Consider the following 24,443-nt stretch of genomic DNA (forward strand, 5'->3'; position numbering starts at 1 on the left):
CGATTAACTGGACAAAGTTTGGTCAATGGATTTGTTTGTGGATTTTGGGGCTTTCGGGTTATCTTGGCCTGCCCACTGCTGCGTGGCAGTCCTCAGGTTGATGGAAAGAGTTAAGCAATCGGTTTGTTTGTGATGGCAACAGTACCGTTGCAATGGACGTTACAAAAAGGACGATGCCACGAAGGAAGGAAGGGTGCACATTATCTTAACTTGACAGAGTACGAACGGAAAGCAAAATACTGTTCTTGGAGAGGTTTTCGGAAAGCGCTAACGGTGATCAAATGAAGAGGGCAGCAAATTGTGGAGCAAATTGTTCTTTAAACCCCGTTCGGTTGACTGTTCCGACTCGACTCTCGCTCCCGGAATGAGTTCCGTGAGACCAATCTTTATAAATTACCTTTGACAACACACGGTCCGAGACGGGCTGGCGTCCTTAAATTTGCCAACTCTCTTGCCAAATAATCACACGGCCACATTCTGAAAACATAATCCATTGCTCTAATCCATTGCGAAGCATATAAATCAACCGCCGGCCAGGCCAGGGTCCCGCCGGCACGGTCAGCAGAATTAGTCGAATGTTGCATGATAATTTCGCAATCTCGGCTAGATGTGCGGCAAATCTCGGGCCGGTGCCCCGTTCGGAATCTGATTAACGATAAACAATGGCTGGAGATGACGCCCTAATGGCCGGCGATTATTCTTCTTGGGGTTGGGTGGTATCTTGGGAGTGAAGCAGACTTCTTTTGGGTTGCACTATTTTTTTCCCCCGTCGGCTCATGTTCTGCTTGGTCTTCGGAGTACCGTTTGGGCCACCTTATGGTCTGTCCCTCAAGGCCGCCAACGATGGTCGCCTCATGACCGATTCAGTTTCAATCAAATTGAATCGCCCCGAGGCATACGAGTTCGAGTTCCGGTGTGTCATTTGACAAATATGTGGAGCCGTGGCCGATACACATCGTGGCGTACTGGGACCGAGACGGTTGGGAACTATTTTGCCAATTAATCTCTATTCAATTGCCGTCCCATGGCGGGCGCATAATCTCACCGGGACTGACCGACACGGACTGGATTGGATGGTGGTTGCCGCTTTCCCATGCGAAATCTGTGCATCTCGTAATGATGTCGATGGTTGAACGTCGATTCAAACGTGCCACTTGGGCGCGTTTCTTTCTGGACTATTTTCATAAATATTAGTGTATTAAATGGTAACATCTTACGATCGAGCACGACACACTCGGACATGGGAGCACCGAACAAAGGGAGCATTAATTAGAACCCAGCGGAAACCGGAAAGCAGAATGATGGCTGTAATGGGCCTTCCCCCATCTTCGCGGGCGGCGAGAACATAGAACGACATAAAACCATTGGAAGGGTGGCAACATGCTAACACCTCTTCCGGGTCCGGAACTTTTGACATTTTACGGACGCCGGAAGCCGAATCATCGCCATCGTCGCCTTGGTTTGCGGAGGTCATCGTGCATTAATTAATGGTTCGCAGTGGCGTCTGCAGAATGTCGTCGCAGAGGCTGACCCAGCCCAGCCCAGCCCAGCCCAAACCGGACCGCTGGGATCGGTGGGAAGAATGTAGCAAACCACCAAAAAGTGTGAAGCCGCACCCAGAAAGTGTGGCGCTTCCGGCTGGCGATGTGGTCGGTGGCGAAGGTTGCGTCCGTGTGCATTCCTCGGCAGACTACGGCCAAACTGACCACGACGCCGCTGGCGCTGGGAACTCTATGCAGACTCTATGCGCATTGTTTCGCCCATAAATTGCCGATGCATACGAATGGGGCTCATTTGGGTTGGGTGCAAATGGCGTTGGGTTAATGTGTTGTTTTATGAATTTTTAAATATTCATCTCTTGTAAATGCTGCTACGGCTGTGAAGCAGCAACAACTGTATCAACACACAAGAACTTATATTAACCGGTGGGTTAATTTCTCTGGAACACAACTCGAACAAAACTGTCTTTGGGTAGATTCGAAAAAAAAAACAGAAACCTAACGATGAGCGTTTTTTTTCTGCCCCTTGCGTACTAAAATCTACATGCCAGCGCCATTTATCACGTACGTTTGATGCTCTGCAGTCACTTTTACTTTCACCTGCCGTAATATCTGTTCGCCCGGATCTTGGGTCGCCAGCAGATAACAGCCCGGGTGCGCACAGCACTGGCGGTCAAAGGCAAATGTGCAATCACTTACTTTAATGAGATCATAAATAACGCCACGAGACCGCCAGCCCATGTTTGACGTGTAATTCGATTAAGAATTGAAAGGACGTGCACGTGAAAAATTGAACACCACGACGCACTCACGCGCGGCCAACGTCTCAATGGATCAATGGTGCACTCGAACTCCAAGGGTCCACTCTAATGGGCGGGAAAAGTGAAAGTTCACGTCCACGTCATGTCACGGAGGAGCATGTTCGGTTGGTTATGTCTGGTGGTCAGTGTCTAACGAAATTAGGGAGAAGTAAAAGAAAACGGCACATGTCAACTCATAAAAGGAGCCGAGATCCAATTAATGCGCTCCAACGCTTATGGCAGCGACTGTTGATAGTGACCACGGGACGAAGATTTGCAAACGTACTACTGTGGCCACAAAATAACGGGAAAGACAGAGGTCAAGCGAATGTGGTGGTTGTGAAATGATGTGGGTTGAGTTTGTGACGAAATGATTACGAAAATGTGATGCAAAAGCATTACGTTTTTGGCACTAATCTACGTTTGACACTTTTTGTTGTCAACAATGGTCACTCAAAATGGATTCCACCGATCCTTTCGATATTCAAACAAGATCATCAAGGTCCGGAAGTGTCAATCGATGAATGTTTGGTGTACCAATTCTATGATTTTATTGACGTGTAGCTCATCAATTGATGGTGATGGTTCTCCTCGACGTGCCTCGTTTTCAACGCTTTCCCGATACTCTTTGAACATTTTGTACTATTTTTATACTCTAGAGCTTGCTCACCGAAGGACTTCTGCAACATTTTCAACGTTTTGGAAGAAGAAATTTTATTCCACACCCAACATTTAATGGAACTGAGTTGTTGAGTAATTTAAGACATTATGAAACACGGAGAATTCACCTTTTATAAGTCTTTACAAGTTTACAAGTTTACAAAAGGACCTTATCGGAATCACAAACAAGTTCAAAACGAAAATTTTCCCTACTTCTCTTTTATCTGTTATCATTCTTTCAGGGGTTCAGAGAAGTTTTGAAGGTTGCTTTGAGCTTAAGTGGGGGTTCACTATTGAAAAAGTTCCAATGATTGTTTCAGTATTAGAAAGTATTGATGTCATTAACTTACATGTGAAATAATCAGCTTAATTTAGATGACGAAGTGTGCCGTTTTAGCTACACAAGAGTAATAATGGAACTATTGACTCTTTTACCAAACATTTGAATTGTTCGTATGTTTCTCAAAGTTTGGTTTGATTTTTATTATTCGATCACTTTGTAAACTGTCCACCCCTTGGCATTAAATTACTAGATTGATTGCGTACTGAAGAAACAACAAGCAATCTCTGAGCGAACAAACATGCGAGATCCTATTTTCTAATATTCTAATGATACATCCTGCTGCTTATTCCGCGCACCTCTAAACCTCTCCATCCAGTAGATGCCCTGCACAGTGGGATTAAAAAATAGTTTATGTACCTTGGCAGAGCCCGCGGCGAGCCGTAAAGTTGTTTGTCGTTGCAACGGCGCAGCGCTCGGTGCAGCGCTTGGTGTTAGTTTAGTTCGCATATTAAACCGCATCACAGCTGCAGCCCGACCTCAGCCGATGCCGTGGTCGGTGGCCGGTGTCTTGTCGGAAAATTCAATAACTTAAATCCGTCCTTTCCGTTCGTGGTGGAAGCATCATTCTTCGCAGCGCCCCCGGAACCCACAACCACACCGGGTGCCGGGGTGGATAGAATGTTTTCTTTCGATTAAATTTATTCCACCGATCGGCCCCGGCTGGCTCGTGGCACTAACCGTGATCAACGCCAGGCTTAGCCGCCCCGGCTTCAAGATCCGGGCACGATAATTAATAATCACGGTGAAACGGGTGCCACTTTCCGGACACCACAGTAACGCACGGGACGGTCACGGACCCCCGGGAGCGGTGGCATTAAAATCGATTACCTAATGGCGGAAGCGATGCTGCAGCAGCAGCGAGAGGTTAGCAGCATAAATTGCAACGCCCCGTCGCGCAATAAAACACACTCGGGGCCGGCACACTGCTGTTGTTGGTGGTCGTGTGCTTGTTGGTGTGTGATCGTACGGACGCTGGTAAGGTAAGTGTTTTGGATGTGTACACGCCGTTGACACGTGAGTGATGAATCGAGCTTTCTGGACCTTATGTTCGTCACCTCATCGTCATCGTCATCAGCGACGGGTCTGACGTAGTACCGCGTCGTGTCCTTTTGAAGTCCTTTCTACTGTTAACTGCTGGTGATTCTCGGTAAAGCCATTTCCATTAAAAGTACACGGTTGAGCCCTTCCTTCTCGTTTGGTGTTTGTTGAAGTATGCGAACATGTAGAAAATGTTTCACTAGTCCTTCTCTAGTCGTGCAATTTAACATATACCTTCAAAGTTTATTTCCTCTTATCGGCTTAAAGTGGAAAAATTGTTTAGAGCAATAGCAAATTGCACAGAGCTCGCGAGAAGCACTCTTGCGGAAATTTCCGATAAAGCACGAAAGTCTGGTTCCGATAGCTTCAGCCAACTATTAGGAACAGCAACGTGGCCGTACATCAAAGAACCGTATTAAAACAATGTGCACACACACACTAGATCTCACGACACAACAATCTTGTTGTTGGTCTAGTTTACGAGAGATTTTCCTTCATATTCATAATGTGGAAAAACAAATCATTAAAAACAAAGAAGGTACGAGAGAGAGAGAGAGAGATAGAGCGAAAGGGAACCAACACATGCACATCAAGCTCGTTGGATCCCTGCTTGAAGCGCCCGTGTGCTCCATGTGCATGATGCGTCAAATTTAAAACACTTCCGACAGTGAGGTGAGCTCCGGTGGTCCGACGGTGGTTATGGTGCTTATGAAAAGCTCCATGCTCGAGCCTCCGCGCTTGATCCGGGGCGCTGCAAAGTCACCGGAAGCCATCACACGAGGATCGAGGTTTTTCTCCCAGCGCAAGTCCGGAGTCAGGGGGTCCCACAGGAAGCCCAGCATCGCGTGTGCCGTGTACACTGCATTTGAAGGACTTATCCGGTCTGGCAGTGACGCCAGTGATGAAGTTTCCCTGGCCACCGCCTGACGCGCGCCCTCCACACAACGGCCGGTGACGACGGTGACGAGTTTAATACAAAATTCAACCCACCTCTTGACTTTGCACCGAGCATACTCGGGGCCGGTGTCGTCGTGTGGTGTTTGTGTGTCGCCGGTCGAACGGCGTTTTTCCATTTCCGTGGTTTTGAAGCGGGACCTCGAACGCCGCGCCGCGCACAGAGCACGGATTACTGTAAAGCAGGCGCAGCCCCACGAACTTTGGCCCCAAGAAACACACGGTTTGTATGTGTGTGTGTGTGTTAGGCGCATCATCATCATCACCATCATCATCGGGTGGGTGCTGTGGTGACAGTTTGTTAATTTATTTTAACTTCACAGAATCTTCCTCGACCGTGGCAGGGAACTACTCTAATAAGAAGAGCTTTTAGTGGAACGGACACTACGGAACGCAGAAGAAACAAAAGAAACGCGCTGGTGTGCCTCACACACGATTGGCCGTATGTTCGGTTCACTGAAGCGAGCTTCTTTTATTTAGCCAAACGGGGACACATCTGGGACGAATTCTTGGGCTTGTGCTTCTTTCTGTGTACCATCTTGTAGTTCCACCGGAACGAAACTTAGACAACCATTCTGGCACCGGTGTTGTTGTGTTTTAATAGACTAAGTTCCAAACCGTATCATATAAAACCGTGTTTTGCTTTCGCTTTACCACAAGTACCAACCAAAAGCGAATAATTTTTACATTTTCCATCACTTCTTTGCGGAGCAAATAATTAAGCGCCGCTAATTAGTTGTCTAGACCGAGCTGAAGGTAACATTCGACAACGAATTTGATTAAAACGTTAAATCAATCATGGAGCCCATTTCTGAGAAATTGTGTCTGCAAAAATTTGCCAGCCCAACCGAAACCACCATTAGATCCACCGGGAAAGGATGCGTCCGACGGGTTTGCACATGCTAAATATTGACTGGAAGCTCCATATTTCCGGTAATTGACCTGAGTGTGTTTCGCATTTTATCAGCCCCACCGCTGAAGCAACGTTAAACATATCGTGCCCCGGGCCGAAAGTCTGCGTTGGATAGGATTCATTAGTCAATAATCCGTCCGTGACTTTCGACGCTTGTCAGGGGTTTGTAAATTACCAGCGCCACCGGGTACGATGAGCATGTTTCCGGGCTGCGAGCACCAAACTATTGCTTCCTACGCAAGCATCCTGGGCGAGTATCCCGGGATCCCGTTTCTGGAAGGGTCTACCTTTGGCCCTTCGGCAACATTTATTTGCCTCCGACAAGCAGCGGCTAACGATCGCGCCGGATGACGTTTCGAAGCCGTTTGAATCTGCAATGCGGTAAACAGGTACACGGACCAACCGAATGGCCCACGGAATCGGTGGGGCCTTTGCTTTTATGCCACCGACAAGCAAACCCACCCCGGCCCGGGGGTGGTGGGAAAACGGTTTTACTATTGCGCGCTTTGGGAACCGAAAAGCAATAGAGAATAAGTGAGAGCGAGAGAGAGAGAGAAAGTAATACCGGTTACAATTTTACCTTTTCCGATACCGAAACCGAATGGCGTAACGCACAAAATGTTTTACCACCTGCCGATTTCAGCCCCTCTCTCTTTCTCTCGCTCGCTTGCTTTCTCTTTCGCTCTTTTACACCCACGCTCGGGTGCCGGAGGGAGGGCCGGCGGTGGTGAAAGCACCTATCCCGACGTGCGGACGTGGGCAATAAAAATCGCTACCATTATTTGTTCAATTTATTTACATTCAATTTAAATTTAACGATCATTCGTTTGCGTCCTCTCGTTCTCTCTCTCTCTATTTTTCTCTCTCGCTCGCTTTATCCCTGAGCGTTGAGGCAGCGTTTGCGGAGATTGCGATGCATGGCAGAGCAGCTTGACGTTGGATGACACGAATTTTCCGAACGCAGCCCGTCGTCATATTAGAGTCCCGCCATGAAAAGTGTCCCGACCACGAACGGATTTCCAGGAACCAGGTGGGTTGTTTTCCTATCTTACGTCAACCTTTTGCTCCACAGTCCTTCCGGAGTCCTCCGCGAAAACGAGGTACGATTAATGGGAGCCGAAACCGGGGAAGAAACAAAAAAAAGGGTTCGTGGTGGCCATCGCGAAGTGATTTATCGTCCTTCTCACGCACTGTTTAGCCAGGCGCCATTTTGTGGCCAGATCCGGAGTGCCCACGCGTAAAGTTGCGCTAGCATTTTCATCACCCAGCATTCGGATTGATGCAGATTATTGAATTAATTTCGCCTTGCTCGATCCGGGGTAAGGTCGCTCACAAAGGCCTGTGCGCTGCAACAATGCTGCTACTCTGGCTGAGTGGTGAGAAAAAAACCAGGCCCGGACCGGAGTTTCCTTTCCATTTTCCTCGAGCTTTCAGCGATGCACCTCCGGGAGTGACGAAATGTTTCCGATTGCACCAGTTCCAGCCGCCCGAGTGATGTAAACACTGTTGCCGGAATGTTATTTCACCTTTCCTAATTATCGTCAAGTCGCCTCTTTCCCTGCCACAGACGCGCGCGTGTGAAGGTGTTGCGTTTCTTGCGGAAAAAACACTCACACGCAAACATCTTAGTAAGTGTGAAGGAAAAAAAAGGAAAAAAAAGGCGGCATAATTTGTCTGTGGGTTGATTGATCATTTAAGCTCTAAATTGCTCCTTAAGAAAGAATCGACTGATGAAGCATTTTCGGAACTGACACCTACTTCGAGTTGCAACAAAATTCTACACATTGTTATGACTGAACCTTCGATGGAAAGTCCAATTTCCGATTCCTTCGATTTTCTTCTACGGAAAGGTAGTTTTTTTTAATCTTAGAAGAACGAACCGGGACGTATTTATGAAAGGTAGTTGCTGTTTTGCAAAACAAAAAAAGCCATGCTAGAGTCTTTCTCATCCATGTGGATTACTCGTTACGAATGGATTAATGGAATTAAGGAACAACGTTTAGAACGATCTTTCTTGAACTTTGCATTAAAGCAAATTAATCAGTCAAATTGCATTAAAGATTCATTACCTTAAATAAGGTTCGTTAATACTAATCAGTAAAACATAAGATAAAATAATTACAAGGTTCGTTAGGTTAGAATGGCTTTACCTCCTTACTCTATTGCTATTCACAGCACCAATTCTTCCAATTTCAACGTTTTCAATACGTTTACTTTTGTTTTTAAGAACGTTTGGTACAAAGTACCCCTCGTTAAACTTTCTACATCACTACTTGGCAATCGTAGCACACTCTGCGCGTTAGTTGTCAAAAACTGTTGAAACCATCCAAATTGACAGTGTGTCACCGGATCGCTCTCGTCACGATTTCTCTAATAATTCTGGTGTTGGACGGAACAGTTAACCGAAAACGTACCACGGTTCCGGTGCGCTATGTCTTCCCCAAGCAGCGAAGCAGCATCAGCGGACGAAGCAATCGACTCCGATTCGACAACGACCACGGGGAAGCCAAAGTGCAAATCGTGCTGCGCCTGCCCGGAAACGAGGAAAGCGCGCGATGAATGCATCCTGGAAAATGGCGTGGAAAATTGCAGCACACTCATAGAACGACACAAGCAGTGCATGCGAAATATGGGATTTAACATTTAACGCGAGATAACGCTTGATGGAATTCATCCATTCGCGTCTGTAAAGTATGTGACCAGTAACATTAAACACTAGTTCCTCTGTTGTTCATTGTTTTTGGTATTCCAGTGACCGAAACTCGAACCGCAGCTGCAGTTTGCACTCCTTGACGACCGACGAGTGTACTTTCGCTATAGTGAATATCTTAAACTTTGGACTTCCGACTTTGCGGGCGCTTATACGTTCACCTCCTCCACCTTACCATGTGGCCCATACTCTCGGATGATCAACACACACACACAGCCCAAAAATAAGAAAACACCCCGTCACGGTTCGCGCGCGTTTGTGTGCACGTTTGAGTTCTTGTTGTTGATGTTGGGCGTCTTGTTTGGTTCTTCTTCGGCGCGGCCTGTCTTCCGGGGACCCACGACTTTCGGCGTGTCTCGCGCCACGCAAGCTGGCCATTTCTTGTGGCCACACTTGCGTCTTCCGCCTCCGCCGTTTCGGTGGATGATTGTGCACACAATGAAGTGCAGGGGGGCAAAAAAAGGGGCGACCACTCACGTATGGTGCTCACGTGCGCCCCGGTCGGTCGGTCGTCGGAGCTTTCGTTGTCGCTGAGCGACGGCTCCGAATGTTTACCCAAATGTAAGCATTTTAAGTTTTTCGGTGCGCCCGTCGTTTTCGCTTTCTATTTGATTTTAAACGCACGTCACCGGTCACCTTCGCCCGCGTGGCTCATCGTCAGAGTGGCTCACACTAATCTTCACTTTGGCACGAACGCGCGGTTGGCTGCCTTTCGGGGTTCAAAAATTCGGTTTCATTTTCTACTATTTTTGGGGTCGCAAGTTTTCCGTTTCGAAATCGCGGCTGCGGAAAGGTAAAATTAGATTTAGTCGACACTCGTCGTAAGCACCTCGCGTGCAGGCAGCACGCGTTGCGGGTCCCTGCGCGAGGTACGCGCGAATTAATTATGCGCTCTGATTATCGGCACGGCTCGTTAATGCTCGATCTGCTTCGGGCGTTGCACGTTGTGTGGAAAATCTTTGCCAACGTCTCACCTAGTTGAGCCGCAGTGTCGCCTGTTCGTTTTTCTTTGGCCCCTTTTTGGGACCCCGTTTTGCGGCTGCTGTCAATCGACTTTACAGTTTTCCCCACTCACTTGTTTCACTTTTTGCCATCCCAAAGAAGGGCCAGTTCCGAGTATCTCTCCTTCTCTCTGCTTTGGTAATTAATATCGAACTCACGGCCCACTTTGCGGCCCACGTTTCCTGGGCTTTTCCGGCCGCGAATGCTAAGCCTACCGGAAGTGTTTAATTTGTTCGTTTTGCGGCCGAGGAAGGATGACCATTTTTCAACCGCTCTGATTTTCGTTCTGTTTCATCGGGTTTATCGCGCCCACACTTATCCTTCCCGGAGCGATCGCTAAGTGGACATTGCGGATTTACTTCGGCGAGCTAAAAAAAAAATGTGAAAAATAACGGACACAGAAATGGTAAACGCTTCCAGGAAGCGTCCGGCGGCATTGCTTCGGAACGCCACGTGAATTAACGGAGGATTCCCGGAGACCGTCGCCAAATATTGACCAGACCAAAACAGGGCAGCCGCACCGGAATCGCTTTTCGTGGCATAAAATTAATCAAAAATCATACTTAATCGCCGACCGAGGCACGGTATCAGTGGAGTTGGATCGATCACGATTCTGATTGACTTGCCGAACTAAAAACGCTTCGCAAACGATCGCGAACGGAAGGCATAATTAATTTGGATGGTTTTATCGTGTGTTGATCAGCTGTGTGTTTGATAATAAAATGCCCAGTTCCGATGAAATATTCATAGCGCCAGGCTATTATTATTAGCGATCCACTTGAACATTACTATTTTCGGAAAACTTAAAGCCCGCCAAGTCGAGCCTTTCTTCCCAGAATGTACAATCGCAAATATCCTCGGGCCGGTTGTTTTTGATTTACTTCTTTTCTACAGCATCCAGCAGCAGCAGCATCCGGAGGAATCCGGTTTCGGTGTCGGGCTCGGTTGGGCTTTTACCAGCCAGCAACCAGCGCCGGCTCATTATCTCATCGATTAGCTGCCTGGGGGAGCCGTATCACAAACATAGGCTCGGGCTTCGGGTGGGAATCCTCGGACCGGTGGAACGGGTTTACGCATCGCAACGCGTGCTCAGCATGGCGATTGAGACGTGGTACCGGCTTCCCTTTTAAATTACTTCAAACGCCTAATGCACGATGATTAGTCATGCGGCCGGCGAAGAAAGTCACTCCGAAGCCAAGGTGCGGTAAAGCGGAGGCTGCACTTTCAAAAAAACCCGAATGAAGAGGGTTTGTGTCTCTCTCTGTCGACTGATTACACCTCTTGGCTTCGCGAAGCCCCACTTTTCGTCCCCGTGCCCCGGTCAGGGCCTGCGTCGAATTTATGTAATTCGAAAGACTCGGGCTCGGATTTTCTCGGAAACCGACCCCGTTTTCGACCTTAAAGTTTGTTGTGCTCCAACGCAGAAACTTTGCGTTAAAGTCGCTCGCAAAAATGTCAAATGTTAACGCAACCCGGGGTGACCAGGGGGCCGGGCGGCGACCATCCTTAATTAGGTGAAAAACGAGCAAACATAATGAACCTTGCGCTGCTGCGTACGGATTTACGTTGCTGACGAGATCTGACTACTTCGGGACCCATCCACACAACTGCAACTCGCCAGAGTTAATGTGATTAGAAAGGACTACCATCCGTGGCAGTGGCTGCTCCTGTCGCTTACCTGTGCGCCGAACCCCTTTTTTGGGCTTTCTCTAGGAGCGCGAGCGCCAGAAACTAACAGTGCAAACAGTTTTAGAAAGGAGAAGACCAAACAAGACCCAATCATCCTTTCACCCGAGCGGCTACCGATCCGGAGCGCGCCGAGATCATGGCCGCCAAAAGATGGCCTTCCTCGGTCGAAATAGGTACCCCAAACCGCGCCATCACTCCGGTTTGTTGATAATTGTTTCTTGCGCTGCCCTGGGCTGCCTGTTAACCGCATGTCGTCGACGAGAAGTGACCATTACATTACACGGGGTGATCCCATTATCGTGGTCCCGGGCAACGGGCAACGTAACCGGCAATCGCTAAACGTAACGATGTTACTTGTGTCCACTTGCGGGCGCGCGCGCCACTAATGTTGGTATCGAAATCGAAAGTTTCGACTGCCTTTTTTCTGAGGAGTGCTCGGTGTGAGGCTGCAACCATTAGTGACAAGTGTGTCCGTCTGTGTGTTAAGAGATGAGGGCACCAGCACTGCACATTACCTGATTGCCACTTACAAATCCCAGCTTTTTTGGAAACAGACAGGCAGCGAGTCAGAGTGTCGTTAATCTGACAAATGGATCACGTGGTGGTGCAGGGAGCTTTGTTTTATCCGAAAAAAAACCGCAGTTTGCTTTTACTTTCGGCCAGAAATGAAAGGTTAGCGCGAAGCTTTGGAGCATCGTTTGTGGCGTTGACAATATTTCGAAAGGAAGCGGTGATTGCAATCGAGATCTTTTGCTCGACGGCTCGCGAAGATTAGATTGGAACTTGCAATGGGTGGCCGGTTGAAAGTGGAACCAATCGGAACACCGGAACACCCAAAACGGTTCTCTCGAACGGCCTTCGGCCAGTCGAGTCGCTGAGTCCGTGATTAACGGCGCTGGCATCGCTTAAGATTAGGAAGTCTCCACTAACTTCACGGCCTGGGTTGATTTTGTTTGTCGATCGTTCGTGGAATGGGAGTCATGGCGTCTACGGGTGAAGACCGAGCCTTCCAGTGACCTCGAAAAGGGAGCACGTGTTTGGGGGGGCGCGTTATTCGGCTTCATAAACCAGAATTAGGATCACTTTCTCGCGTCGGAAGCGACGCGATCAAATTGGTTTCCGTGGGGTTCGAACCACCCCACGGCTGGCCGCTTCCGGCGTCGGTGGAGCCCACCGGGTCTACATTTTATGCTTCACCAGCCTGGGCCGGGCCCCCCGGCAGCCAGCCAGCCAGCCAGCCAGCATAAAGTACAAGGTTAATCAACCAAAAATCTGTTTGCCGTCATTGTGTTCGCCCCCCCCGGGTCCACCGATTTGGGGATAAACTCCGTAGTTTATGCTTCGAATTATGCTTGTGCGCGTTCACCACGGACGGCGCGCCATGCTCTTGACGGTTGTGGCCCGCGCTAATGCTTTCGCTGCACGGTGCGATGGAAATCGCGGTTGGTTTGGGCTGAGCTGATTTATGATTCCGCTCGGCACTCGGTAGCTCAAGGCTTTCCGCCTCCGATGCCACACCCTCGCGCGCGTTCTGGAGCACTCTTTCGGCCAGCCAGAGGCCGGGCCCAGGAGTGCGTTTCGAAGCAACACCCGCCGTCAGCGGCTTTTGATTTCTGAACCGTTCAGCCGAAGGCGAACGCTTTCGTGGCCTTCGAGACAGCGGTGTGCGAGCTAAAAAACTGGGTCAGTGCCCTACCTTAACGGGCGGCACCAACCCTTGGTCAACGAAGTGTCCACCGAAGTAACCGCACCGCAGTTTATGTTTCGCGACATAATTGGCGCCTTTTGCAAACAAATTAAAAACCAAATCTATCGAGATCGAGTGCGAGCGAGTGGAAAACTTTCGCTTCGCGCCTCCGGCAACTTTTCCGGCGTCCGGGTGGAGGTGGTGGGGTCTGAGGCGACGGGCGACTGGCGACATGACAATGGGCATGTTAATTTCATCTAACTCGGCCCACCCCGGCCCACCACTCTCTTAGCCGCCTCCGAAAACGGTGCAGCGGCGCAACAATGCAAACATTATGCTAATGCGCCAGATGCCGGGCGCGATTGTAGACGCCGGGACGGTGGACGACAGAATCTATGAACTCTGCGGGGGCGTCACCGCATTTCATGCTCCGCGGAGTGCTCGACTTGCGTTCGACTTTCTACCCCCGAAACGCAACATCTCAGCCCGGCGGGCAGCGGCAGTGACAAATTGAAGCCGGAGAAAGGCCTCTGGGTGGCCGCTGGGTGCAGCATAAAGGTTGCCCTAAAAGTAATCTGGCGACGATCGCGTTGTCGCACCGAGATCGACAATCCGGGGCTGCAAGCGGAGACTGATCTCCAGCAACCCTGAGGCGGAGTTGGCCAGCAAATTTAGCCCCGCACCGAATGGGTGTGTCGGGGGCACCTTTAAGCGGCGGCGCACGCGACCAAATGGAGCATAAACCCCTTTTCCGCACAGCTGCAGCTGGCGGTTGGGCGCTGCACTTTATCACACGCTGCGCAAGACCCGAGCTGCATTCGGCATGCTCCGGTGCGTGTGCTTGCAATGGTCGTTTAATGGACTCCCCGCTGGTGCTGATAGCAACTTTAGTAGCCAGTGACTAACGTCAATGAAGCCGGTTTTGATGGGGGCCCGTTACGGTGCGGGGTTAGTAACCGTTTGGGGCGGACGGTAAAGTGTCACCGTCACCGCCTTCTTATTGCGCGGAGAACGAAAGGTTGATGTTCGTTCGGGTTAAGCTGAATGTTGGGATGAAAGTAGTGCCAGGAGGAATGATCGTTTCGCTAGATGGGGTTAGGATTATCCAACTTTAGTAGCATTCGGGGGAGAGGCATCAAGAGGGTTTTTATGGCCATTTTATGTAGCTAATATTTGAACATAAAACCTGCCACACGCACTAAGTTATGCAATACATCTACGTTTGCAGTCCGAAAAGTTCTTTTTTTTAAATAACTTTCAACACATTCGTCGTTTCGAATCTTATCTCCATTATTGCCTTTGAAATGTTGTCCACGGAGTGGTCTCTTGATTTTAGCGAATAGCTAAAAGTCACATGGTGCTAAGCCAGGCTAAGAATACGTCGGTTGCGGAATGATATGGGTCTAGTTTGTGGAAAAATGATCACGCACATGTGATGCAAAAACATGACGAGGAAGTTGAATCAAGAATCTCCACAAATCCAACAGATCCAACAATTCCAACTCCAACAGTTTGGTCATTTGGAAGGATATTCATGATGCACCACGCTAGTCAAAGAAAACTGTTTCTCGTTCATTTTAGGTCACAGTAGTAAAACTACAGGGTGTTCCATCACGATCCATACTATTGAAATGTTTAATAACTTCGCTATTTGTCAGTCTATTTTGATCGTAAATGATAAATGAACAATATTTATTTTGAGTATAGAATGCCGTTTACTAAAAATTTACTCAGAATACAAAAAGCGGCCTTTTTTGGGCATTTTTCATTGTGTTTGACAACATTTCGATAATGGACAACGTAATCGCAGCAATTTTCGCTGTGATGTTAGCTTCCGGTTCTTCAATGGTCTTCGGTTGGCTGGCATAAACCTTACTCTTCAAATAGTCCCACAGAAAGACGTCAGAAGAAATTCGGCAACAATAAGCACGCATAGTTTTCAACAGTGACAGTGACTCTTCAGAATTTGACTGATTTGTCAAAATCAACTGAAAAATGGTGGAGTTATTTGACATTTCAATCTTTGGATCGTGATGGAACACCCTATATACATGATTCCATTTCCTTACGAGGACTTCAGGCTTATTTTTTGTGTGAAATCCTTGACATTAAAAACGTCCGATATTTTGAAATTTTTTGAGATTTTTCCAATGATTTACAATATGTCGAATGCTAAACGTTCAAAATCTTTCAACGATCATTCATTTCAACTCATACGATCATCGACTGAAGACCAAAAGTGTGATAAGTTGGGAATGAGGGGGAATAACTCTTCCCTAACTAAAGAGAAAGAAATCTTAACAAATACGCAATGACACTTTTGGGATCTTTCTAATTTTAAAGTTAATGATCGTTTACGTCTATCTTCCACAATCTAATTGCATAATTTAATTACCCTACAAATTCGTAACCTACAAATCCAAACAGACAATGAGGAAAAACACGATTGTTGATAAGCCCCAAAATGTGTAGATTGTCCCTGCGTAACTTGCGTCCCTGCGTAGAACATCTTCTAATCCATTTGTGCCTAAATGTTGCTCACCGCGTGACTTCCGCTTGCGAATTGCGAACGACCACAGTGTTCACCCTCTGGACCGACTGCTGGCTGTAATGTGCCATGCCATCCGGCGCACGAGAGACAATTCGTTCTAAATCCAGCATTTTATGAGCTCCGTCTCGTCGATTACGATTCTCCGCCCGACCCAGGTCCGCCGCCGGGGCGCAGGAACCGTTCGTTGTGTTTTTGGGTCGTTTGCCTCCCGCCGCCCCAAAACGGCGGCTCCCGAGGCGCTTTCCCACGGTTCGGCCGACGAACGGTTTCTTTTGCGGTTCATTTGGTCCAGCAAAACGCGCTCCACGCGGCGATTCGCAGAACTTTTTCCCGGTGCGTTGCGTTTACGGTTGACTGGCCGGTCAGTGGCTAGCTGGCGTCGTGTGACAATCTTCCTAGCCTAGCCCCCGAAGCGGGAGAACTTTCCGGGAGCTTCGCTTCGAACTTTTCCTTCTGGTGTCTCCGGCCAATGCGCCAATTCTAGATGATGAGTGCGGGCGCGGGCGTGCTTGCATAAATTATAAATCTCGGTTTTTGGACGCGAAGAAAAAAGAAGGAGAATTAAAACGACAGTCAGAAGGTCCGTATTTTTTCCGGCACACTCCACCGCGACTGATGAGCCCGACTTCTTGCCGGTCGGGATCAACTTTTTCCATAACCCAATTTCCCCGACCAACCCAGCGGGTCCCCGGGGTGGATTACCGACAAGAATGCGCGGCGGCGGAGGCGGCTTTCCGGACAACTCATTATTATTGTGCCGGGCTCATAAATCAGAAGATGTCGTTCCGGGCGTACCGGCCGCCATTGAAGTGAAACATCGGTGCCCCGGTGAAGGCGGCCGGTTGGCCACCAAGAGTTGCGCCGTTTAATCATTCATCGGACAGTTTTCCACGCCAACGACTCGGGCCCCAGCTTCCCAAGTTCCGGTTTCGCCTGGCGCCCGGAAGCCGCTAATGCCACGGCCGGCATCCGGCATCCGGCGCCAGAGTTTAATTGAAAATGAATGTTGATCGAAGCAATTGCTTCGGTTTCGGAATTGAAAGGTCTGGCCTGCAGCCCTCACTTAGGGGCGCGTTCGAAGATGAGTTTCTCGAGAGTGAATGCTTCGATTTGCGTCGAGCCGCCTCCGGGACTTGAGTCACGCACTGTCCGCCCGCTCCGAAAACTGGAAATAGGAAACTCCAACTCTCATAAAAACCAGTCACGCCTCTTATGCAACTGTCAAGGTCAACTGTCTCCAGGGATGGACTCGAGCTCGACGGTCGACAGTTTGGCGTCCATAGCCCAAGGGGGGGCCTTAAAAGCCCCCCTCTCAAAACGGGTGGGTCGCCACGCCAAAACGAAGAGCATTAACGTTGGCGTGGTTCGAGACTTCTCACGATGTTCCGTATCGGACAATCTCGTCATCAGCCGGTCGAGCTGTCGAGGCTTTCGGCAAGATTGTCTGTTTGGCGTCAGTTTTATGACCCCTTCGGATCCGGACCGCGGACACTGTTCTCGTTTGGCACGCTCCGGTTCGCACGAGAAAAGTGTTGCTATTTTGTATGTTGCCGAATTAGTCAACAACTCGCGTTTAGAAGATGCTACGAGCTCGGCAAGGTCGACAGATCGGTCACTTAGGACGCTCGCGTGTGATCTTTAATAGTTGCCAATCCCTAACCTAACCTTTGTGGACCGTGGCTAATGACCGATCGTTAATTTGCATCCCATTTCCGTTGGCTCCGTCCCAACCGATCGGTGGGCCATCGGAAAAGGTTCGCGTCTCGGGCGATCCTCGTCCGTGGCCACAGTTGCGTTGCATAAAATGTATGCGAATTCGGTGGTCATTAGCATATTTTTATTGCCACCGGGAGGCGTTCGTGCCGGACGGCGAGCGTTCGGAAAAGAATCTTGCTCCAAAGGGGCCACCAGTTTTGGGGCGCCGCGCCGATGACCTTTGAAGACCCGCCTTTCGAAGCCGAATGAGTGTGTGTGTCCCAAATTGGGGATGGGTCTCTCAGAATCGGCGCGCTCGTCGGTTTAATCTTCAGCTTGGGATCTGGAAAGGAGCGACGGCCCATAAGATTACAATTTGTCATCGAGTTCGCCAAAAGTTCGGAGAATGGCCATCAACACCAGGGAAGCCGGATCTGGCCGGATGACACCATACTCTTTCGTCCGCGAGCGCGGCGCGAGGCTCGAAAGGGTCGCCATTCCAGGGTCCCGGGGGTTTGTGAGTGAGTTTTCGCCAACCATTTTGTCTTTCTCTCTCTCTTCGTGCGTGTCTGTGCGTTTGAGGTAAGATGCCGCACACCTTGACTTTTACTTTCACCCACCCAGGGACCGTGACTTGATCGTGACACCTTAGACGCAGCGCGGCGGCGCCTCCGGTCGAACCCCGTGTAGCTCCGGGGAACTTGAACTTCTCGTGCGGCGTGCGCACGTTACCGTGACACTCGCCTTGCGCCGTGCGCCACGAGTGTCAAAGCCACTCGTCAATGGCACGTCGAGTGATCGAAGCGGAAACAGACCGCAATGGAAAAGCGCCCGGTTTAGCCGGTTCAGTTACAGTTTTCCCGTTACAGGCCTGGGGGGTGGTTGTGTGGTTGTCGGGGGGCGAATAAAATTCGCGAAAGAGCCATTGGCACCGATGCGGAGCGTCGTTCGAGCGGAACCGATGCCGCCGCCGCCGACGCCTTCATCCGGTCGGACGCGGAATTCTGTGGTGCCCGGCAAGGCGCCGGAGTGCAACGCTCGGTGGCCGCTATGGCTTAGTCCGGGACTTTTTGGAGGGTCGTGAGGCGGGAAGATAGGGGCCTGCCCTGGTGGATTGTGGACCAAAAGTGAGAAACTGGCAGACGGACGGAAAATGCACTTTCTCGCCGGGAGTCCAGGTCCGGATCGGGCCCGGAGTCAAGAGAAAGGAACGATAGAGATGTTGGACTCGGGTTGGGAGCACGTCTAAGACGTGGTCAGCGGGACCAAGCGTCGGCCCAGCGATGGTGTTCTGTTTCGCAGCGTGAGTTTGATTTCATTTCGAACCATTTTATGTGTCCACCGGCGCACCCGTCGCCCGGCGCGACATCGACACGATTGTGTCCGACAGACAGACTGTCAATAGTGTATTTCGATCGGATGGATGGCGGAATGTTTGGAAAATCAATCACGCTTCAGTTGGCGGCCTCGTGCTTTGGCAGCGAAAGCATTTCCATTTAAAGTCATTCATTTTCATGCACCACCCGCTGCACGGTTGTTTCGCTTTTTATTTTGCCGCCGCTCGGAACTGGATTTCTGGATCGTGGATTGAAAATGGACGGAAACCGCGTAATGGGGAAAATAAAATGCCAGGTCTATGAAAACTATGAAAGAAGACTTGTAAAGAGATGGCTCTAGCTGTCAATTTGGTCCTCCCAATTATGCTTTTTTGGCAACAGTACCTTGTTTTGGACATCAGGTAAATGATTTAATGTCGAAAATAAATTTTATTTGCCACTTATCTTCGAAGATGTCAGACCACGTCGACTTTTGTGCCTTAAAATAGCGTTTTGCGGGGAGCGTTGCTTTACTGCAACCTATTGAAAAAAACTGCTACAAAATCGCATCAAATGATTGGCAAGGCTTGCTTTTAGAAGATCAAAATTAAACTTTCAATGATTTTTTCAAAAATTGCTCATATTTTCGTTTTTTTGTGCATTGCTCCAACACTACACAACACTTTTTGACACGAGACAGTGAATACAGGACAGTTCGACCCTCCCATACAAACGTAGAATAATATTCAGTATAATTCGGGTTGTTTTCGAACAAATCGAACCAACGGGAAGTGAGAAGAGAAACCGATTGGATACGTCACCGGGGAGCCCGATCCTCTAAAACACCGGATCACCGAGAAATGAGAATGAGATGATTCGTTTCGACGCACATCGGAAACAAATGGTACTTTGCATAAAATAGAGTTTTTCATTACAGGTTTTTCATTTTTGCAATCGCATAGCATTATGTCGGATTTGTGTCACGAAAATGTGCCATTCGCGGAATGATTCGACTGCAATTGATTCGCCCAAACAAGATTGAATTATTACAGCAGTTCAAATGAAACGAGCTCGTTTCGGGGTCTTTGTCTAATATCCTAAGAGAGTTTTCAGTGAGCATAACGGCTCGTAACGTGGTCAAACCGATCGCACCAACACCAAATCGTTGCGCTTGTCTTGTTCAACATTTTCTTTTGCACGCCCATTTGCTCAACTATCAACCTTCATTCGCTAGCTCGACTCGCGATTACGGTCGCTTTCATACTTTTACTTTTCTTGCTCGCCGAACCGAACGGGTTTGAAATCGAAACGAAACTCTTTTGAGGGCCTCTTTTTTATTTACCCAAAAAGGTGGCACGTTTTTTGCTCCTCTCAATCATCAATCTATCGGGGAGCCGATTGGCCTCCAAAGATGGTGTTTGAAGAGTATAAATCGCGAACCCCGCGTGATTGAGCGAATTATGCGCGGTACTGTAACGGAGCTACTTAAGCCAGTCACGCACGCACGCACGCACGCACGAATCAATCAAATTGATCCAAAGTGTGGAATGGCCACAGAGGCATTCAAATCGTGTTCGGGCGCCATTTGGACGCGATAGAAATTTCACTGCCTGGTGCTGGCAGGCGAACTGTTACTTTGCATGTGAGATGTTGTTTTGGGCTCCCTTCTTACTCCTTATGCGTTTTAAAAACTGTTTCATTTACCAATAAAACTTTTGAGACCTTTTTAAAGGCTCTGATAGAGAAGATGTGCAATAATGATTAAAATCTCAGTATCGACCGTTACTTAACATCATTGATCCAAATAAAAAAATGCGTTGCATTAAAGAAAACCGCCCATATTATGCCCCGTAACGTTTGCGGTCGAATTTCTGCACGATATCACGGCAGGACGGCCACCGGAACCACGCTCCGAATGTGCGTGCGTGCGTGCGTACGCTTGTGTGTGAATGCCGGCCATCGACTCCCGGCAGTCCGTTCCGGTGCCTGGCAAGCCGGCCTCCCAGAGTGTACCGGAGCGCGCAACGCAACGTGTTGAGTAATGCGGGGCTGCGCATCGCACGAGATCGGCACGTTCGGCCGTTGCCATTGGAAGAAAGTGAATTTTCATTTCAATTTTTCAAATTCCAAACCCCGCACATGTGGCCAAATGAAGCCGTAGCAGCAGCAGCGAATCACGGAACAAACTCCAGCTCGATCGCTCGATCGCTCGATCGCAATTTTTGGATCACAAAAAGGCTCTCCACCTTGCTGCTGTTGCTGTTGCTGATGTTTCATTCACCGGAGTGCCATCTGTGAATGAGCAAAATTTTCTCGCCCATGCCTCGGCCTCTGTCGGCCCCGGCCCGGAGGTCTATCGAACTTTTCTTTTCGCCCCGTGCGATCGAGTTCACCGTACGGCCGCGCGGATGCGTGCCAAGGTTTCGCGCGTTTTGCGTATGCGCCGCGATGGAATGAGCCGCGCGGAACCTTCGCGGCGTTAAGGCCAATAAACTTCCTTCGCTCGGCTCGGCCCGGGCGGATTGCTCCAGATTTTTGTACGCAAAACGGCCCCCGGGCCAAAGCGATTTGCTAGATTGCTGGAAACAGCTGGAGTGTTACGATCCCATTGCGCCAGCTGGTTGGCGTGGGGCGTGGACCCCATTTCGCAGTCCCTGGCTTCTTAACACGAGCGCCAAAGTTCTCCGCGCCCGCGTCAAAGGCCTTCCGCGAAAGAAGGGCAGGGACGTGCGCGTGCCTCGTGACGCCACGCCAGGCCCTCCACGACCCGGGAACTCGTTTGGTGTGCGCGAGATAAGTAAAAGGGAAAGGCTCCGTCGGTCGGTCGGTCGGTCGGGGGCGCTGCAGTTGCACTTGTGGCACAGGGCACCGCGACTTTTGGGTCAAGTGATTGTTGAATTTTCTAACGGCACACCGGCCGGCCAAGCTCTCCGTATGCCTCGTTTTTGATGGATTTATTTTCAACCGGCGCCGGGCGCTGGCGGCATGTGCGGGTGTGCCTTTCGCTTCGACCCGGCTTTCGACCGTTCGGATCTCGAAGATCGAACCTTTCATCCGACCGGTGGACTAGTGATTAACGGGCCGTTTCCCGCGGGAGCCCATACATTCTACGCGCACGAGATGCACATTCGTTATTTTCTAACTGCACCAAGCGTCCTTCGACACCTTTGTGGTTACTTTATTTCCACGAGAGCTGCCTCCGGCCGGGCAATCCGGGAATGAGGTGTCTAGCATAAACATTATGCTGGCACGCGCTCGTGTCAATTAGTAATATGCCGGTGGAAAGGCTGATAAACTGGCTGATCGGTGCGCTGCAAGTGAAAGACGCTTCCTGACAATGTTTCCAACCGCGCGATCACCACGTCAGGCGATCAGGCGCCGGTCGGGACTGGATTGGCGAAGAAAGTTTACTACACTGTTGCTTCCTGAAACACTAATTGGCTGGCGGGCGGGCAGGATTACTTTTCAGCAGCATGCTACCGGAGGCCATGAATAATGACTCAATCTCTGTTGGTGTTCCGTAGCTCTGAACATTCTGGACAATTGACACATGCTCCACAGAAAGCGGGCCATCAACGGGTTCCCGTTAGAGATCCGCATGTAGGCCACGTTACGCAAACGATGGGTCAGGCAGACCACGAAATGCTTACCTTTTCGGAATGGTCATCCTGCGGTACCGGAGGAAGTAATCCATTTTGCGATTCGGGTGCAGGCGGCTCACGCTGCTCTCTCGTTGAACTATATCCCAAAACCCGTTAATCGGTCACTTAGCACCCAACACGGCAAGGCGGAAGCGCAGAGCGATGCGGATAGAGCGGATCTCACGCCACCGGCACCAATTTTTCTTCTGCGCGTCGTCTCAGAACTGACACCACCCCAGGGCCCTTTCACGGTGCCCTGTCACCACTTTGCACGATCGGTTTGGCACTTCGAGTGTTGAAGATTTCTTTTCTTCGAAGAATACTTTTTCTATGTTGGCCGGAATTGCCTACACTTCACTGGCGTTGCCTTCTTTTTTTGGGACGAATTTCGCGATCGGTCACCTTTTTCACACTTTGCTCCGGTCACGCTCTAGACGATCACTTCGAACACTAAAGAGATCGCGGATCACGACAGGAAAAAAAGCACCGCGACTACTTTTTACGGGCGGTTCAAATTTGGCCCAAAATGGTCTAAATTTGGAGTGGAACGACAACGGGGTGCTTTGATTCGTTACTGTACCGTGTTTCGGTTGCTTCCGGTTGAAATTTTGATTGCAGGAACGAAGCAACCACAGACTATGGTTTGCGATGGGAACGGGGCACATAAAAGCTCATCTTGGTCTCCGTGAACAAGAAACTTGACCAATGTAGAGTAAGTAAAGGATGTTCTGCTTGAGAACTGTCGGTTTTCCGGTTTGGGGCCACCAAACTGATTTCTTTTCGCTGCACTAACGATCCACTGAGTAGTTTTATATTAGAATGTCCGGAGAGTAGTACTCTTTGTATGGATTCTAGTTTCTACGGAAGAACGGGAAACACAGCATACTGGACAACCGGAAACCACTTCAAGCGTTGGCCGATCGTATGGCGTCCAGGACAACAACAAGGCACGTGTTCTTCACCGGAGATTCGTCAAAGGAAATTCCTTCCGAAAAGTGTCACAAGCCGAACCGGATCCGGTTCGGCGCCGGCACGAAAGCTGGACGGAAGCACGTACGCTACGCTACACAGCAAACGCAAGCCTTTCGCAGGCGTCTTGGCTGCTGCTGCTGCTGCTTGCAGACGAACTGTTCCGATTAGCGGCCACGGCTTTACTGAAGCTGTTTACGGTAATTTTTCTGTTTATTTCTCTCGACCCAGGACGACGGCGGCGGCGGTGGCTCTGGTGGGAGGGCACAGACCTACATTTCGCCGGCCGAGTCAGAAAGAGACAGAGAGGCAGAAAGAGAGTCGAGCGGGACCGACACGCTGTTGCTGTTGCGTTCACACCACAGGGGGGGGGCAGCTGGCCAGACTTACACACTACTCCTACTACTGTTGGGCCCCACGGCCGAGACATGCCGGTCCGGCTAGGGCCAGCTGTGTTGGTGGGAAAAAAAGCACGCACACACGCGTTTCCCACACGCGAACGCCAAGCTTGCATTTCTTCGCCCCCAACGGCGCCGTCGTCGTCAGCTGTGGGGAGTCTTCGTCGGGTTCGTCGCTTGCCCGGCGCCCGAAGTCGATTGTTCAGATCACCGGTGCGAGTGTGTGTGTGTGTGCGTGAACACGCTCCACAGTTAACGGTGTTTTGTTTTGATCACGTTCGCCGTGGCCCCCTTGCACTATGGGGAAAAGGAGGTCATAAATCAATGTGTAAAAGTGGGGATTTTAGTTATATTTAATATTTAAATAAACAAAATATTTAATTTATGGTAAATTATACATAATTTTCTCGGTAAACAGCTCTTTTAAATAATAAAGGCGTACATTACACATCAAATGTTGTCCTTTTTATCGCCTACAAATTCTCCATAGTGCGGGCGCTTGGTCGGACCGTTATCGTGCTGTGAGTTTGCCTACATTTAGGCGCACGGCGAATGATGACTCGATCGAAGCGGAAAAC

General features: G+C 49.6%; 2 protein-coding genes across 2 annotated transcripts in view; one reads left to right on the forward strand and one right to left on the reverse strand.

The window, feature by feature from the left end:
- Positions 1–22,551, reverse strand: part of LOC128277587 (heparan sulfate 2-O-sulfotransferase pipe) — a 98,705-nt gene extending 76,154 nt beyond the window's left edge. The window contains exon 1 of the mRNA XM_053016068.1: positions 22,508–22,551. Coding sequence (XP_052872028.1) covers positions 22,508–22,551 — 44 coding nt within the window. The remainder of the gene's footprint in view (positions 1–22,507) is intronic.
- LOC128277588 (cytochrome c oxidase copper chaperone) lies at positions 8,639–8,854 on the forward strand. The gene has a single exon (XM_053016069.1). The coding sequence runs from the start codon at positions 8,639–8,641 to the stop codon at positions 8,852–8,854; it is 216 nt and encodes a 71-aa protein (XP_052872029.1).
- Positions 22,552–24,443: the final 1,892 nt, after the last annotated feature.

This window comes from Anopheles cruzii, chromosome 2, assembly GCF_943734635.1.
Source record: "Anopheles cruzii chromosome 2, idAnoCruzAS_RS32_06, whole genome shotgun sequence".
Lineage (NCBI taxonomy): Eukaryota > Metazoa > Arthropoda > Insecta > Diptera > Culicidae > Anopheles > Anopheles cruzii.

Bases quoted from the DNA above. Each gene is read 5' to 3' on its own strand.
- LOC128277588 (XM_053016069.1), top strand. From the start codon at position 8,639: ATGTCTTCCCCAAGCAGCGAAGCAGCATCAGCGGACGAAGCAATCGAC.